The sequence below is a fragment of the Chamaea fasciata genome, unplaced genomic scaffold, assembly GCF_029207755.1.
Source record: "Chamaea fasciata isolate MVZ Bird 193981 ecotype frontalis unplaced genomic scaffold, bChaFas1.0.hap1 SCAF_11, whole genome shotgun sequence".
In the NCBI taxonomy this organism is placed as follows: Eukaryota; Metazoa; Chordata; class Aves; order Passeriformes; family Sylviidae; genus Chamaea; species Chamaea fasciata.
The window spans coordinates 14,176,524-14,194,910 of record NW_027094096.1 but is presented as its reverse complement, the minus strand read 5'-3'; the positions used below and the strand labels follow the sequence as shown (position 1 = coordinate 14,194,910).

Genomic DNA, 18,387 nt, shown 5'->3' with positions numbered 1-18,387 from the left:
GTATAGAATATGTGCTCCTGACTCCGATGGTTTTCAGGTAGGAAAAAGTCATGTTGAGTTTTGGCTTTCCTAGTAGTCATACTAGCCAATTCTGTGACCTGTCTCATTCTCAGGAACTTCTTGTGTGAAAACTAAAGATGTAAAGCATACTCCAGTAGGGCTAAAATACTTCCAAAACATCAGAAGAAAAGGAAGATATTTCACTCAGGGCATTTTTAATTCCAAAACATGCAATGGCTTCATGCCTGCCTTAAAAAACATGACTACCTGTAACTTTTTGTCAAGGTATGCTTCTGTTTTAATATAAGCTCCTATACAGCATTTTTCTACACTTTCCCCCCTTTGATATTCTTAATCCCTTTCTCATGATATAAATTCTGCTTGTTGTTGCTTAGGTAGCCTTGCCCTCTCACTTGTTTTCCCTTCTTGTGGTGGGCATTTTTTGGTGTTTATTCTATGCTTGCTACCTACTTCGGGAAACTTGCACATGATTGATATCCTTAGAAGACCTCTGTTCCTCCAGTCAGTTTGGCTGAAGTTAAACTGTAGTGTTAGAATTACTAGGAGGCAGGAAGTGACAAGATGAGTGATTTGATTAAATATCTTTGAAATCACACTTGGAATATGTAGGACCTCTATTCAGTGGTAATTGTCAGGAAAGTCTGTTTTTCATGAAGTTTTGCTTCTGAACGCTCTTCAGTCTGTCACCACATATTTTGAAGCCTGATTATTTTTTCATATAGAGGACATAATAATGCAGACACCTCTGGGTTCTTTCTCCAGTATGGTATTGTATTTTCCTCCTCTGTTTTGGGCTGAAGAACTCCTAAAGCAACTTATACAAATGCCCATAGTGATGGTCACTCAGTTGGGAAGGGAGATAGTCTTGACTGTTTTTTGGCTTGACTTATCAAGGCTTATGAAGGACCTCATCGGAGTGATGTCCCAGATCTGTCTTATATGTAACAATTTAAGACTTGGAATAAATGGAGAAAAATCACAAACACCCACTGAAGAGTTTCTATTCATAGGACCTGTTCTGGGCTTAAATGCCATTGCAGGGCAAGTTTAAAAAACAAAAAGGCAACTATTAATCAGCTTCCTCTTTCCAAAGTAACATTTCATGTTTCTTCTGAAGGTAATGAGCCTGTGGTATTCTTCAGGCGTTTGGAAACTCAAGACACAGACAGAGGTATTCTGTAAATTTTTATATGAGAGTATTAAGCTTCTTAGAAAGGACGTATGTACATCAGCGTTCTGAGCTGAACGTGCAGCAGTGGCTGCTAGTTTAACTCCTGCAAACACATTTACCATCCAAGCTCACAAAAACATGTTTCTAAACCATGGAGACCTGCTAAAGATGCCCTTTAGAAGGGGAATTTCAGCTCACAGTGTCTTGAGTTTATAAACCTCTTTGCCTGAAAGAATGGTGCAAAAGATTTTTTGGCAGTTTAGAAGCATGCAGGAACAAGCAGTACATTTTTTGGCTACTCTCTCAAAATCGGCTTGGATAGTCATCTGATACTTCAGGGAGCAAGAACTGCAGAGCCAAAGAGCTTCCTGGGTGCTGATGAATGCAGTTTGCACCAGACATCAGTTGTTCTCAAACTAGTGTTCAAATTTCATTTGCCTTATAGAAATTGCTTATAAAATTACTACTCCTTGAGTAGGAAATCATTACAGACATTACATTAGAGCTCTGTGCTAGCTTGGGGTAACCTTAAAACAGCATCCAAGCTGGTTTTGCAGAGCTCGTTTTCATTTTGGAATTCTGTGTACTCTTTAAAGACCTTACAGACTATGATTATGCAGATTTATTAGTTTTAAGTAATTTCAATGATAAAAGTATATATTAAAAAAATGGATTGTATTACATATCCCAGAAGTGTACCAGCTCAGGTTTCTGGAGAAGGGGCAGTAAAGCTTGAGTCCCACCAGCTTGACAGGTGCCTGCAAGGGACATGCACTGTCTTGAAAGATTATGAAGCCTTTTCCCCTTTGGTTTGGCAGTCTGAACAGTTGATACATTTGTCAAGTTAGACCTTCACTACTCATTTCATTAAAAGCTCCAGGTCTTGCTGCTTATGAGATTGTGGTTTCCTAACCTGTGTTGTATTGAGGATACAGGTGGAATACATGGATCGATGAAATTGGTGCTACTTGTGTTCCATCAATAGTTGGCAAGTGCTGAACTGTAGCATTAAGTTTCTATGAAAGTCTTATAGTGTGGTTTTTTTGATTCTATATAGCTCTTGTTTCTCTCTATCCAATATTCTTAGTGCTCAGGGAGACTTAGAAGTAGGAGCTTTCTTATTTTAAGACAACAAAATTTGTCTTGCTCGCTAATTGAAGATCATAATGATGTGGGTATTATTATTGTGCATGTGGGAGCCGTACATAAAGATGGGTTATTGCCAAGTAAACATTCAAAAAAAATGTGAAATAAAGACAATTCATTATAGGTAGTGTTTTGTAAGGATGAAACCAGTTATTTTCACTCAGAACACTTTTGAGGAAACATGGAAATGGTGAGCTCTGTAGGAGCTTTTATGTGATAATACAAAATACAGACTAATAAATTGGCAGTGAGAAGTGATAGGTAGTTAAGGTCATGTTCTCCTAATTAACAACTTAGTCATTGTGTTACTATGCTATTTTTTGTGTTCTGAGATGTTAATTCAACCTTCAGTTTGAATCAGAGCAATAATTAAGTGTGGATACGTTTCTGTAGAGCTCAAAAGTAGACTTGGAAGTCTTCTGTTTCATATGTTTCTCTGTATGAGAATATACTATATGCTCATATTTCAGGAAGATTTATGTTAACAGCTTTTTTTTTTAAAAAAAAAAAAAGCTTTTGAGCACAAATAATTGTTTTGAACAAGTGAAACCATTACAGTTAAATCTCAGGACTTGGTTAGCAAAATATGTAAGAACATATTTTAATTTTATAAGTTTAAACATTGTATTTTTAAGCTTGTGGGCAGGCAAATGTGTGAAAAGTTTCATCTCTGTATGAAGGTCAAGATGTTTTTGTAGTGCAACCAATTTATTTATCTGCAGCTGCAAATATATGGCTAGAAGAGTCAGATGCTTTGTGTGCTCTTCATCAACAATGTAGATGTAATTGCCTGAAGTTACTTAAGCTTTCTCTTCCTTATTGTATCTTACTGATGGAATCCTTTGTGGATGTGTAGACTGTATCTTCCACTTATTGATTCTTCTATGCCCATGGCACATTAGAGCTTATATTTTCTGCATCACAAAAAGCTATTTCTGCAACATTCAAGAACTGCTTTTGGCTCTTTGACTTTATTTGTTGTCATGAAATTGCCATGCATTTGACTGTGTGTTATTTCAGTGAGAAATTATGTTTTTACAATGCGATTAGAGGTATGGAAGTAAGATGGATTGTCGATGCATAGTGCATGGAAAACGTTGTTTTGTGGGATAGGAACATTGTTATGTTTGGCAAGAGACAAATCTCTGTGCCTGTGTTTTTCCCCTTGTGCTATGTTCCGCATGTGGTGTTGGAGTGTGTGCTTGGTTGAGCTGTGCCCTGATTCTTCAGTCAGGAGTCCCTTTACTGAAACCCCCAGCCAGCAGAAGGAACATAAACATTTATATTACGTTCCTCTGTCAGCCTTTCTATTTAGGGTTACCCTTGAATATTCTTGCAAAAAGACCATAATCTAACTTAGCTAGACAAAGAAGGTGCGTTTTTGGTTTCTTTACTCTTTGTTTTTCGTGACAATTGAGTTCAGGGTTAGATGTTTTCCTTTGGTCCTGCCCGTACTGCTGCACTCGCATGCAGAAGATGATCTACTGTGGGAAATAAAGTCTAAGGCTATTTGGTGAAAAATTGTAGGTCATAGCACATGGTGGAAAGAAAACTGTGCATATTAATATGGAAGTACTGTCATTGGTAATCCTTGGAGAGTCTACCAAGAACGAGGTCCTCATGCAAATGAAGTTTATTTTGAGGTTTACTGTGGGCTGACTTACACATTTTTCTCCAGACATCTTGCCTTAGTTTTGGTTTCATCAATCTGCACATTTATATAAAGATGACTGTCTCAGTATAATTCATGAAGTTACTCACTTCTGAGCTGGAAGTGTGGATGCAGTTTTACACTACACTAAACTTGCTACCTCGGGGGTGCTTATCAGGTAAACCAAATGAAGTAAAAGGGAGATGACAAAAGGCTGCTACAGGTGTAAACTTAATGAACAGTTATGTCCTAAAGAGAGTTCTTTACAATAGTGCTTAATGCAATAAAAAATAGAAATGATGGCTAATGTTATTTTATTGAAGTTTTTTGCAAAGGCAAGTTAGCTTTTGGTACAAGAGCAGAGTAATTGCAGAGGGCATGTTTTGGAGCATTTTCATCAATTTCTATAATGCAGTTTATTAAAATGCATGAAAAGATTGAAATCCTGCAGAGACCCCTGGACTTGCAAAAAGGGAAATAAAGTTTGAATCTTATAGGGCTTGATAAAAAAACAACCCCCAAACAAACCACTTAAAAATTTTGCATCTTAGATTTGTTAGCACACAAGAAAGAATAACAAATTCTAAGGAGACTATGACAGTATTTACCTCAGTTCTAATGAGAAAACCTTTTTTTTCTTGAACTCTTTTAAGTGCTCCCATGTACAGTTGTCTGAAATCCTTTACCAAGAGCTCTTCATAATCAAATTGATGCATAGTCCAGATTGTTCATGATTAAATAGTGCTAACGGGGGAAAATAGCAGTTTCTGATTTTGTGTTGAAGTTGGATAGTATTAATGTATTTCTGTACTGTTTCTTTATTACTTTTGCTAGACCATTAGGAATTTTACTCAGCAATTAAAGACCATTTTTTGACGTGTCAAATAACCTTGAATTTTTAATGTTTGAAAATGAGGATTAAATATCCCAGAGCCATTCATTTTGTGGTCTGCTGACACTTCCTTGAAAAAGCTAGTGTAAATTGCAGATCAGCAAAATTCCCTGCTGTTAAGCTTACAACGTCCCTGGTTTTATAATTACACACAGCTGATTTTAAAGTGGGTTTTCACATGCTCATTGGTGCAGTGCGAAAGCACCTTGCAGGAAGCGTTGGGTTTATCTCTATCGGGCCGTGTAACGAGTCCCTTGCTGCAACATCTCGCCCCTCCCCTAAGCAAGCAGCACACACTGAGCAGTGGCTCTGCTGGAGTTGCTTCTGTTTTCATGGAGGAGATAGCAGTCCTTGCACTGCAGCAGGTGGAGCTGCCTTGGATCGAACCCGGGCTTCTGGCTGAGAGGATCTGAGTATTACTTTGGGCCGTGAGACAGTTGTCACTTCAAGCTGGCGCTAACGTAATTAAATATAAAGCTGACTCAAAAATTTTAAAAATGGACACAGGATTTTTTCTTTGCTTTTTTTATAAGATCTGGTTTCTAACGTGAAGCAACATTTTTCCTGAAGGATTCAACCTATTTACATAAAGGCTTATTTTTGAACACTATGGACCTAGATTAAATGTCAAAGACAGGCAGCAAGCAGCGCTTACAGAGGCATTTTGCTGGAATCTCAGTCACGGATCGATTGAAGTGCACAGGGTCTGAAAAAATGTCTCCTAGCATAAAAAACTTGGATTGTTTTTCTCCGATGCTATGCCACTGTAAAGTAGCATGTACCAACAACACAATATCTTTAATGTTTGGATGTAAGGTGGGTCTATAAAAGGACTTTCCTGGAAATGTAAGCTGCATTTAATGAATGATTGCCTTTGTGTCTAATGTAACTGTACCTTAAATTTCTGGTTAAGTAAGTGTGTGTTTTATTCCATGCCTTACTCAATTATCTGAGCTCTTAGTGATGGTGACAGAAGTAATGAATTATCATGCCTACTGTTTAAAGATCCCTTTGAACAACATTTTGAATTTACTGAATGCCGCATGTAAAATGTCGTCATTCTTCATTAATCAGCATTAATCATCGTGTAATCAGTTTATTGCACTTGGCTTTCATTTTCTTCAGCTGTAGAGAATTAAATACACAGGAGACTTGCACTGAGATACAGGGCTGGAAATGCCTCCTGACATCATTTTGATGGAAGCAATTGTTAGTGGCAGGTTTGGGTTTAACAGTGCCCTCGGGCATTTAGTCATTTTAGGACTACATCAACTGTTTAGGTTCCAGAGGAATAAAACATATATAATTTGGTAATCATCAGAATGATAAACAATATATTCAGTGTTGTGTCAGAAATGGTTTTTTCATTTCTTTTCAGTAAAATTAACAAGCAATGTCAAGGATATGAGGAGAATGTTAAGTACTGGAAAGCCACTTTAAAATTAAGGGAATATGTGTATGAAGTTACTTTTGGGGCAGAAATTAGGAAATATTTCTCTATAAAACTTTCTTTATATATTCAGGTTTTCCAAGTCATGTTTGTTATTTTTAACAAAAAATATTTCAACTAGATTTAATTTTATAAAGTGGGATCAGTTGTGTGCGTACATATATACTCACATATACGCATGTGTGATGCATTGTAAATACATGTATATACACATATATTTATCACAAAATCTTGATGGTGAATAAATGTCACCTATCTTGGGAGGGAGGAATGTAAATTTTTATGGCTCTTTTGATAGCATAAATATTACAAAACTTAAAGTTGAACACTTTATTTCCAGGAGGAAGACTTTGCTTTGGTTTGAATCTGCTTATCCTCCTGTGTCCAAAGCATTTTTCAGTTGGAAATGTGTACCTATTTATTGATGCCGTTTGGAAACTAACTGATATAACATTAAGGTTTTTTTTTTGTGTGTGTGTGTGTTGGTGGTGGGTTTTTTTTGTTTGTTTGTTTGTTTGTTTGTTTTTGTGGAACTGCACACTCCTTATTTCTTAGACATACTCATGTTTAAACAATGAATTTGGGAAGCAAGCCGTGGAATGAATATACTCTCGGGCTGGATTTTGCCCGTGGAGCCGCAGAGCAGGGACGCCGTTCACTTTAAGAGCAAACTAAAAATACCCGGCCAGCACGCAGGCTGCTCTTGGGGCATGTTGTGGCGGGGCCCAGCCATGGCGGCGCTGCCCTGCGCGGGGCGGCCGCCGGGAGGCGCTGCGGTTCCCGTGCCGCCTTCGCCTTCACGGCGCCCTTGGGCTGCGCGCCGGCCACGGCGGCCACGGCCCCCGGAGCGGGCACCGCTCCCCGGGCCACGGCTCCCGGAGCGGGCATCGCTCCCCGGGCCACGGCCCCCGGTGCGGGCGTCGCTCCCCGGGGCCACGGCCTCCGGAGCGGGCACCGCTCCCCGGGCCACGGCCCCCGGTGCGGGCATCGCTCCCCGGGCCACGGCCCCCGGTGCGGGCATCGCTCCCCGGGCCACGGCCCCCGGAGCGGGCATCGCTCCCCGGGCCACGGCTCCCGGAGCGGGCATCGCTCCCCGGGCCACGGCCCCCGGAGCGGGCACGGCTCCCCGGGCCACGGCCCCCGGTGCGGGCGTCGCTCCCCGGGGCCACGGCTCCCGAAGCGGGCATCGCTCCCCGGGCCACGGCTCCCGAAGCGGGCATCGCTCCCCGGGCCACGGCCCCCGGTGCGGGCATCGCTCCCCGGGGCCACGGCTCCCGGAGCGGGCACCGCTCCCCGGGCCACGGCCCCCGGTGCGGGCATCGCTCCCCGGGGCCACGGCTCCCGGAGCGGGCATCGCTCCCCGGGGCCACGGCCCCCGGAGCGGGCGTCGCTCCCCAGGCCGCCTTTAGCATGGCGTGGGCTGTGTGTGCACAGGCTCGATAACCTGCGAATAAACGCGCACTGCTGTTAATCCCCTGTGGGTGCTCCTACGTAACACCTGCCTTGTCCCTCTCTGCTCCCTGCGTCCCAGGCGAGCGGAAGGATTTCTGTTCAAACAGCGACTTGCTAGCAGTGCACAGAGATTTTGCAGCAGGCACTTGTCAATTTTTGAAAAAAAGTTGTAGGGCTGGATAGTACTAAAAATAAAATGTTCTTGTCCTCTGAGAAGATACAGCCTTTGAATACTGAATAAATATTTAAATGACAATGTGAAACAGTAATACAGGGTACCGGTACCAGTCCTTCACTTAATGAAACAATTAATCTCACACAAGTACTCACATGAAATAGTGTTTTCAATTTTCTGTTTTTAGACCACATGAAAAGAACTTTCACAATCTGAGTGTTCCTTCTTTATTCTCTTTTCCTTGGCCTTCTGGAATGGGTGGACTTTATTACAAATATTTCTGGAGTTTTTGTAAATGTATATACTTATCTTCAATTCTTTTATTGTTTGTGAGTGTCCGTGACATGAAGCATTACATAAATAAGTTTAACATTATCTGTGCATTTTGACATATGATGGAACACTGTGACCTAAATCACCATGTTACAAGCAGTTATATTCAAGATACAATGTCAAACTGGAACTGTTCAAGATGGGTGAAATGCCTTATGTCTTTGTTACAGCTCTAGTTATTAGAGAAAACTTAGTACTTTAATTTGAGATTGAAGCAGTTAGTTACTCAAAGTATTGAACTTGTGTTTGAAAAAGCAAACCTAAAGATCAAAAGCCTTCTTCCAATATTGCAAATCATTCAGTTTGTCATATGTTGATGCCTAAGTTGAAAATAATACTGAATGTCCTATTCTATGATCAGTGAAGAAGTTCTGAAAAGACACAGAGACTATCCATCTTTTCTTACATTACTTCAGTTTCTTTTGTTATTCACAGCTTTTTAACTTATCAGTATGAATTGCTGTTTACCTGCGAAGAGATTTTATTTGGCTTTCATAATGTTCTTGTATTTTACAAATAAGAAGTTTTTAAGTTGACTTCAGTTCTGCTATAGTGGAGCCTGTCTTTAATTTTGTGTCCTTTTTTCCTTTGTCTGGAAGGCACTATTATTTTCCTAAGCAATAGTTTCTAATTTAGCAGTAGACTACAGGAAAGACTTGTACAAAATTCATTAGCATCTTTAATATATTATTAATTTTGATTAGTTTTTTTTTTAGCAGTGTATGCAAAATTTTCTGTATTGTTGCTTTTGTTATTAGAGTCATTGGAAGTTATTTTCTGCTGAAGGGTGACAGAGTTGTGAAAGCTGTAGGTAGTGTTCTCTACCCGTTTATTTTTGACATTGCATCCAGGTAATTTTATGCAGGAGTGGAGGTGTTGCATGTCAAACAGTGCTTCACAATAATGTCAAGTTGCTGGAATGATTTTTGGAAGGGTCCTTTCAGATTTTGTTTAACTGGTAAAGTGGAGAAATTATTAAAAAAGGACAAGCATTTTAACTTGGAGAAATGTGTGCAAATGATCTAAAACTACTTGGTTTCATCATACTGCCTGTTCATACTGCCTCAGAAAGGGTCTGGCCCTGTGAGCTTCTGTATATTTTTCAAATTCAAATTATTAGATTTACTTATTCAAGTCATCCTTTCCTCTTTCTAACCATGGTTGGACCTGTACAGTGAAAATGAAAACTTTACCCAGGGACAGACTGTAAGTCAGAGTGTGCTTTCCTGGGATTTGTTATTTTTGTTGTTGGAGGTGAGCAGGAGGTGAGCATCTTGGGAGTTCTATGGCTGGTGGGTGGGGAGGGCTAAAGTCTGGAGAAGGAAGGGTGTTTGAAATCTCTTCTTTTTAAAATACAGATGAGAGATTAGGAAGACTAAAGTGAATCTCTTAGAATGAGTTTCCTAAAACTTTTCTGTGCTTTTCCTGGGAACAGGTGATTTCTGTTCTGAAAAATGGTGCTATAAAATGTCCAGAAAATCCTTGTTTGTCCTGCATATTGTTGTGGATACTTTGTTCTTACTTTCGTCTAACTTTGCTCGGCCTGAGAGGTGAAGCAAGGATGTTGTGGGCCTGAGAAATGATTTAACTGTGGTGAATTGGGTTCCTTTTTGAGTTTGGTTCATCTCGTGCACACTAGCACTGGTTTATTAATGTAAATGGATTTTTCAGTAGTTTACACCAGTGACCATGGAGTGACCATAGAATTTGGTGACATTTCAAAACTTATTGAGGGAATAATTTAGCCTAAATATATCCTGTTAACTATGTTGCATCAGAAAAGAAATGTTTTGAATTAATTTTGACACACCTGTATTGTGCAACAGAATAGTTTGGGGCAGTGTCTCTGTCTGAGGTATGTGTTAAATGTTTAGCACTTGGTTGCTTTGGACTTAAAATTAAGGTTATAAATTGTAAAGCAGTCCATGAAGCTCCTCAAAAAGGAGTTAAATTACGTGGCCATTACCTAATTGAGCTGGGAGGTGTGCAACTGAGACTGTCTGCAAGTTCAGAGCTGCTTTGCCACACCTTTTTCCTTCCTTTGATGTGTCCCTTGCTCGTCTGGCTCTCATAAATTAGGGTCTCCTTGGAGCCTAGGTTTGGGCGTGGGATTGCATTCTCCTACTTGTGAGCAGAGCAATGACCTGCTCCTAGCCACTGGAGATGGGTTGGCCTTACCCTTTACCTCCTTTTCTCTCGTTATGCCAGTATTGCTGTGTGCCTCAGCTTGTCATGAGCCACTTCAGGGAACTACAGAAAATTTGTTACTGCTGGAAGAGGGGGAAAACATTCTGCTGGATAAATTTGCTGAGTGTCTGAAGTCAGCTGTGTGCTCCCAGCAAGGGGCAGAGAGATGAAGTTGTACAGCTTGACCAAGAGCAAGTGAATGGGTTCTGCTTCTTCAGCCCCTGGCTGCCCTTGAGAGAGCTGGGCTGTACTGTGAAATCGTGTCTTTAGACCCCTATGGAGGGGAACTGGCACAGGGCTGTGGATGCAGCAGCACAATTAACTTGGCATGACTGGAACAGCTGCCTGAGTTCTTGTTCAGGGGTTGGCAGTTCCTGGGAGAGGAAGGGAAGGGGCAGTGCTGAGTGGTGGCTGTTTGACCACCCCGCTCACGTGAGCGCTGCCTTAGACAAGAGGCGTTGTATTCAGGGGTGGTGCTCTGTAGTAAAGCAGTAGAAACACATCCATGGAGAATCAGCTAGTACAAGATACAGTAGTTTGCTTTACTTAAAGCACTTTGCTCAAAAGTAGTTACTGTGAAAGGCTGTGGTACCTTTCAGATTAAGTCTTAGTGTGGATATTGTGCTTTCATGTGCTTTGCAGAATCAACAACGTTGGAAAAGACCTTTGAGATCCTCAAGTCCAACCTATGACCCAACACCACCTTGTCAACCACACCATGGCACTAAGTCTTCTCTTAAACAACTTTGTCTCAAATAGTAATGTCAATCTCAAATACTACATCAAAATCTAATTAGCGGTTCACTTTTAATTTTTTTTTTACAAGATTGTAGATCCAGTCCCTGCCTTTTAGGGGGGGAATTCTTTATCGCAACTTTTTTTATTATTTTTAATCAAAATAATTAAATACCAATCTATTAAAATTTCATATGCACTGTTACAAGCACTGATGTACTCTATAATGTAAACATGTATCTGTTTGTGAAATCCAGAGCCTGTTTGCATTCAGTCATGTTCAGGTATCTGTTTCTAATAAAGTACCTGTTCCTAAGAAATATGTCTGATTTCAGGGAAAAAAGCTAGGTAATTCTTTGCTTCATCTTAAGATATTAACTGTTCTGTAAAGGAAATTAGCTTTGATTGACCTGTGACTGACTAATTAGCATGTTCAGGGGTTTTTTTGTGTGGATGTAGTTGTGTGCCCTGGCCCCCACAGTAAAACTGGAATGATCCAGTTCTAGCTTCTGCAGGATCTTGTCTGAGATGATCTGGAAACTAAATCCACTTTCAAATAATTTTCCTGTCTTTCCTAATGAAATCAAAGCTTAAGATCGGCTAGAGATATTTTGGATCACAAGTACAGGCAAATAATACACCCTTCATCAGTGGAGCAGGCTGCTTTAAGCTTGCAGAATTCCTACATTCTCTGATGCTGCAACACATTTTCTCTGCTTCTTGGAGCTTCAATGTTTATTTTCTCTAATTGCCAATGTGGTTTAATTTGTACTCTGGTAACGTACCCTTGTATTTTTGGCCAACACTTTGTTTAAATTATAATTCTTCTCTGTTTCCAATGTTTAATATGGCTGCTCTAGAGAGCTAATGTCAACTCCTTTCAGGGTTTTATTTTGATAAGTGAAAACCAAGTCAATCTCAGAAAAAAGATGAATGGCAGCAGTCTGAGGCTGAGCAATCCAGCAACTCACTGCTGCAGGGAAAGGAAAGAAAAAGAACTTTTATTTTCTGGTAGTAGTGAGCTATTAAGTTGATTATCTCATGAAACCTCTCTGCTAAAAATTTGAAAAATCAGGGCATTTTGAATAACCACTGCAATTTTTCATAACTGTCACACTTTACTGTCTCTCCTTTGGTACATCCAGATGAGGACAAGCTCTGGAAGTGTTTGGAGTTGGGTTCTTGTGACAACAGAAGTCATAATGCTCTTGCTTTCTTCTTAGGAGTTATTTCTTATGCTGGAAGAAGTGGGTCTTGTGCTTCTCTACTAATTAGGATTTTTAGAGAAAATACACTTTGAAATGCTTCTACTTTACAGTTCAGTTAAGAATGTGTTAAGCATTACAGGAGCTGATAACCGATAGATCATTTCAAGCAGGGTTGTTTTGTAGTTTGTCCTGTAGATCTTAGCTTTATAATGTTGTAGGTGTTTTTGATGAAGGGGATGGATTTTTTTGGTAACCCGAAATAGAAATTGCCTGTAACTCTTGAGAGTGTTAGAAGTTATGGACTGTTTGTCAGATACTGCCTTGGTGTAGTGTTCCTGTGCTTATAGACAAGGACAAGTAGGTTACTTGCAGTTATTTACTGGACTATGATATATAAAAGAATTACCAGAAAAATGTTTATTTTTGACTTAAGCTGTAGTATGTGGATCTTGGAATTCTGTTTAAAAGATACCCTAAGGAAATATTTTCTGTCCTAAACATGACTCAATAACAGGAATAACTTTTCCCAAGATTAAAATGAGTATGTTTAGAAGGTTTTTCTGTACCCTTAATAATATGACATTCTTTCCCTATAAATTATTAGCAACTATTTATGTTCTTGGCAGTATGGTAATAATGTGTGAAAGTGAATGCTTAGAAAATATTGAGATGTTTCTTATGGAGACAGTAAACCCTGCTGAGGTTTAGGTCGCTTTATAGTAATCCCAGGTGGGACTAAAAGGACTGGAACATTTTTGGATAGGACCAGTCTTTAAACTAAAAATGCTAATTAAAATTTTTATTTATAGATTTTATTGCCTTGAAGTCAGCAAGGTCAGAAGAACAACTATTTCTGTCTGACTTAGGTTTTCTGGATAACCTTTTCTCATTTCTGTGGTGGCCTGATCTTTTTCTATCTTTTTTTTTTTTTTTTTTTTTTTTCAGAAATACCGCTATCAGGACGAAGATACACCCCCACAGGAGCACAGCTCTCCACACATTGCCAATGAGGTGACAGGTCCAGAGCTGGTTCATGTATCAGAGAAGAATCTGTCACAGATTGAGAATGTCCATGGATTTGTTTCCCATTCTCATATTTCACCAGTAAAGGTAGGCATTTTTAAAATTAAGGAGTGAACTGTTCTGGTATGCTCCTCAGGAATTTAATTTTTTGGGGCAAAAAAAATGCACGTGGAACACCTCTTTCTGTTTTCTATGGAACTGCTCGTTTGTGAAATTTACTTTGTAAACATTAAAGCATTGACTTAGTTCCACATATTCTAACTAGATGTGCATGGTAGTAGAATGCCCAGAAAACAACTACTGGTAACTTAAGATTTTGGATGTAGTTTTTAGGGACACTGCAGTTCCTGCTGTCAGTTTCATGTTGGATTTTCGGTCAGAAACCTGTAGAGTCAATTCCATGTGTGTTTCTAGTGAATATTTTAATTGAGTATCTATGTGCAATATGTAATAAGACAAATGCAATATATGTCTCTGGAGTTTTTCAGCATGCAGCACCATTATTTTCAACATTGCTTCAGTAACTTGAAGACAGATTTAAAGATTTAGACAACAGAGTTGGAGTTTTGGGAGGGGGTAATAACAGGCAGTTTTGTTTACTGTGTTAGCAGATCAATCATGTTCTGGATAGCACAGTGTTTTTGTGTGTCAAACTAAATGCTGTTTTCTATAACACCTTTTAGTCTTTATGGCTGGTTTTGAGGGAAAAGTGGAGAAATTATTTGATACTGGGGGATATTTGGGCTTTAGAGTGATGAGATGGGCTTGCATTGTGGTAGGCTTAGAGCTTGGTACTTTTAGCATGAATTGTTTGTATGTGGTAGTGTCCTTTGTAACTGCAAAGAACAAATGCTGTTACATTGAGAGCAGCCCTGGGGAGAAGGACTTGGGGGTGCTGCTGGATGAGAGGCTGGACATGATCCAACCATGTGCACTCATAGCCTAGAAAGGCAAACATGTTCTGGGCTGCATCCAAAGCAGAGTGGGCAGCAGTGGGGGAGGGAATTCTGCCCCTCTACTCTGCTGAGACTACACTTGCAGTACTGTGTCCAGCTCTGGGGTCCTCAACAAAAGGACATGGATGTGTTGAGCAGGGCCAGAGGAGGGCACAAAGATCATCAGAGGGCTGGAGCACCTCTTCTGTGAAGGCAGGCTGAGAGAGTTGGGGCTGTTCATCCTGGAGAACAGAAAGCTCCATGGAGACCTTAGAGCCCCTTCCAGTTCATAAATCAGCTGCAGAAAGCTGGAGAGGGAATTTTTGCAAGGTCATGTAGTGATAGGACAAGATGGGAAATGGCTTAAGGCTGAAAGAAGGTAGATTTAGATTAGACATTAGTAAGAAATTCTTTCCCATGAGTAATGAGGCCCTGGCACAGGCTGCCCAGAGAAGGGGTGGCTGCCCCATCCCTGGAAGTGTTCAAGGCCAGTTTGGATGGGGCTTTGAGCAACCGGGCCTAAGTGCAGTGTCATCAAGCCCATGGCAGGGAGTTTGATCTAGATGATCTTTAATGCCCGTTCCAACCCAAACTATTCTAGGATATTTTAAGACAAAAATGTTTTGAACCTAGTTATATTTCCATTTTTTTCAATTATGAAGAAAAATTTTGTTGAATGTATCAGCTCTTTATCATTGACTTGTGAGGACTCTTTAGAAGAACCAGCTGTAGTATGTGACTGCATTTCGTAATTGTTTTCCAGCTTTTCTAAAAGTTTTAAAATGTATACGATGATACTGAACCAGTGATTTTTACTTATATCTCCATAATGAACTCTCAGTATTTTTCCATAGTCTTCAGCTAGACAAGGTGACTTCTTTAAGCCCTGATGAATAACGTTTTAGAAGTGGGCTATATTGCCCTCTGAAGAGCCTTCTGAGAATACCCATGTGACAACGCTTTCATTTTTGGGAATGGCTAGGACTTCAAACTTTTCCTGCTTATGAAATTAGACACTCAGTAATACACTTTCACATGTTTCATTCTCTGAATTGATTGGTGTTCAGAAAGTGATGAAACACCTTTTATGTGCAACCATTAGAAATAAATAAAAAATCCTCTTCCTCTGGGGACTTAAGGTCAGCTCTGTTTATTCACAAGCTTTTCCTAATTCCTGGAGCAGTTATTCTTGCCTTTTAGAAAGCATGAAGGGATCAAAAAGGGAAAGAGGGGAGCTGTAAAACTGTCTGGAAGAAAGAAAACTGTTTTTGAAGTAGAATTATGCAGAATTAAGAATTAAATATGGTTACAAAATATGGTGAGGCCTTTTCAAAATACTATGTGTTTAGGTCTCTGAGGAGGATTGCTATTATCTGTCTCACGTTGGTAAATCATCGCCAATCATCACTCAATAGGGAAGAATGTTCATCAGGGGAGTATTATCACTTAGTTTGTACTACCATTTTTAGCATATATCTGATTATTTTCAGGTAACTCCTCGCTCTTAATTTCAAAGCAATGTATGGTAAACTGAAATTGTTCAAAGCTTTGTTCATCTGAAAACTGGGGTGGGTGTTCCGGGTTTCAGTTGTTTACCTGTGTTTTGTGTAATTTTGAATTCTGATGCTAGTTGACTGCTGGCTTACTTCTCTCCTGAAGAAAAAACCCAAGGTTGCTGTTGTATTATTAGCATAGCTGGTCTGCTCTGCTTTTGGTCTGATGATCTGTAAGGTGTTCATAGTTTTGGCATAGCCCTTGCTGAAGATCAATTTAGCAACAACAGCTTTGATTTAAGAGTGCTTTGTGTGATTTATTTGGTAGGTTGGCTTGGTGCACTGTGGAAGGACCGGGTCTTGACTGGTATACAGGATCACAATCAGCTTTCTTCAATAGTTCATTGCTTAAGGAAACTAAATGTGATAGAGAATTCTGTGTTTATGACATGAATAAAATAATAGGTTCTGTTTTTGTTTTAAATATAAATGTTAAATGCACTTAAAATTTCAAATACAGAGTTAGTGGTTTAAAGAAGTCAGTAGTTTTTTGATTATATGTTGCTTTTTAAGCAATGCTGCAAGAGGCCAGTAGGATTGGATTTTGAGGAATACCTTCTGTTATAGCAAGCTCTCTGGAGTATGGAGCAAAAATAAGAGAAGAGCAGAAGAGAAGGGAGATGCCTTCTGACTAGTTTGCATTTTGTTCTTGAGAGAAGCTTTTAAATACTCTAGGAGTTAAAACAGTTTTTATAACTCGCTTGGAGAGGTGGATGTTACGTCAAAGAGTAGTTTCCAGTGTCCAAAAATATAAATAAATGTGTACCTCAAATTTTTAGATGATTGCTATTTATCAAATGTTAAGTACTGTAGTAAATGAAGGTGGTTTATCTTCTTGACAGGGGAATGGGCTACCTCAGATTCAGATTGGGTTAAAATATTGCATATTTGCAATATGCATAAAATAAGAGAGACTATACAGATTAAAAGTTTAAGTAAGACTTACAGGTTTTGTCTTGTTAGAGCGCAGCTTTGTCAGTTCAAGAAGAAATGTTTACTTCCTGTGTCTCACGTAACAAAGACGTAAACTTGGCCCAGGAGATTTCGTGTCCTCTCTTCTCTTAATACTGTGGGAAATGGAATGCTAATGCTGTAAACCAACTTTTAAAGAAGTATTTAATAGTAGAGAATCATGAAGAAATAGTGAAAATGGTCAGACTTCAAATGCTTCACAAATATTCTGTCCCAAAGGTTCTGAAGAATATTTTCAGGGAGATAGGCAGCTAGTACCAGAATTTCTTCAGGATGCAGTATGGGGTTTCCAAATTCGACCTGGAAACGCGTGGTTCCAATGTGAGGTCCCCGAGTTCTGAAATGCTCTGCTCTGCAGATTGGCCGCGAGATGGCGATGCTACAACAGGCTTTGCCTCAATGTAACACTGAATTGAGCGCTGGAGGACGGTGAGGTCACAGCCCCGCGGAGTGACGGCTTTGGAGTTAAAATATCGTGTTATTAAACAGCTCCAATCAAGTGAAATCTGTCACAGTTATGATATGGTACCAAGCAAGCCTTAAACTGTGGACTGAAGTTTTCTATCAAGGAAAAAAGCTTTCAATAACAGGTTATTACAATCTGCTATAGAATAATGGGTCATGGTGCAATAAGACAAAAAAAAAAATCAGTAATCTTTATTTAGAGCAACCTGGATGTGACAGATTATTTATTATTTATTTATAATGTAGCATGAAAATTCAGTGTTTAAATGGAGAACCTGACTGGGGCTTCCATCTATTTTTGTAATATGTTTGAGAATTATGTGTTGGCATTTGGGGCTCATGTTTCACTGTTGATGCAGAAACTCTAAAGGAAACACGTAATAATTTGCAACCTACTAAGTGTATCTTGTACTGGAAAAATATACCATGACTAGCATGGTAAATCTTTACCTTGCTCTGAAATAAATTCTTCCATTATATCCATAATTCCCATTTGAAATTTGCACAAGTTCTTAAAAACTTTTCAAAATAGTTGATAAGTTCATAAATGGTATTATCATGTGGCTGCATGTGATAACACGAAGCTAGATTTACTGATTGGGAAAAGTCTCTGCTGTTCTTCTTTCTTAATCAAATCTTTTTCAATGATCTCCATCTCTGGAGGTTTTCACCATAGCACCAATCTTCAAGGGTGTGAGGAAAATGTCTGCACCTGCTTTGTTCCTTTCAAGTGTCACAGATGTGGACAGCTGAACAGAAATGTTTTAGTTGGAACATTGTACTGGCTTTATTAGTCTAGTAAGGGACCTAAAATTGCTTATTCCTGTTATTCATGAGAATTTTAATTACTGACTGACTCATACATCTATAATGAGATAAAGACATTCTACTGGTTGAATATTTGGTATCTCTAGAAGGGCTTTGTGCAATCATCAGTGGAGTTGCAGAATGCTCTAGGAATTGTAAGAAGTATGTTTGGGTTGGTGGGGGAAGTCTTGAACTTGTAGTTCCATAATCA

At 39.5% G+C, this 18,387-nt stretch overlaps 1 protein-coding gene across 11 annotated transcripts in view; it reads left to right on the top strand.

Moving 5' to 3' along the window:
• DLG1 (discs large MAGUK scaffold protein 1) overlaps positions 1 to 18,387 on the top strand; it is a 146,365-nt gene that overhangs the window by 39,034 nt on the left and 88,944 nt on the right. For all 11 annotated transcript variants that reach the window (XM_066193307.1, XM_066193301.1, XM_066193302.1 and 8 more), the window contains one exon: positions 13,367 to 13,531. In XM_066193307.1, the coding sequence (XP_066049404.1) occupies positions 13,367 to 13,531 (165 nt within the window). The remainder of the gene's footprint in view (positions 1 to 13,366; positions 13,532 to 18,387) is intronic.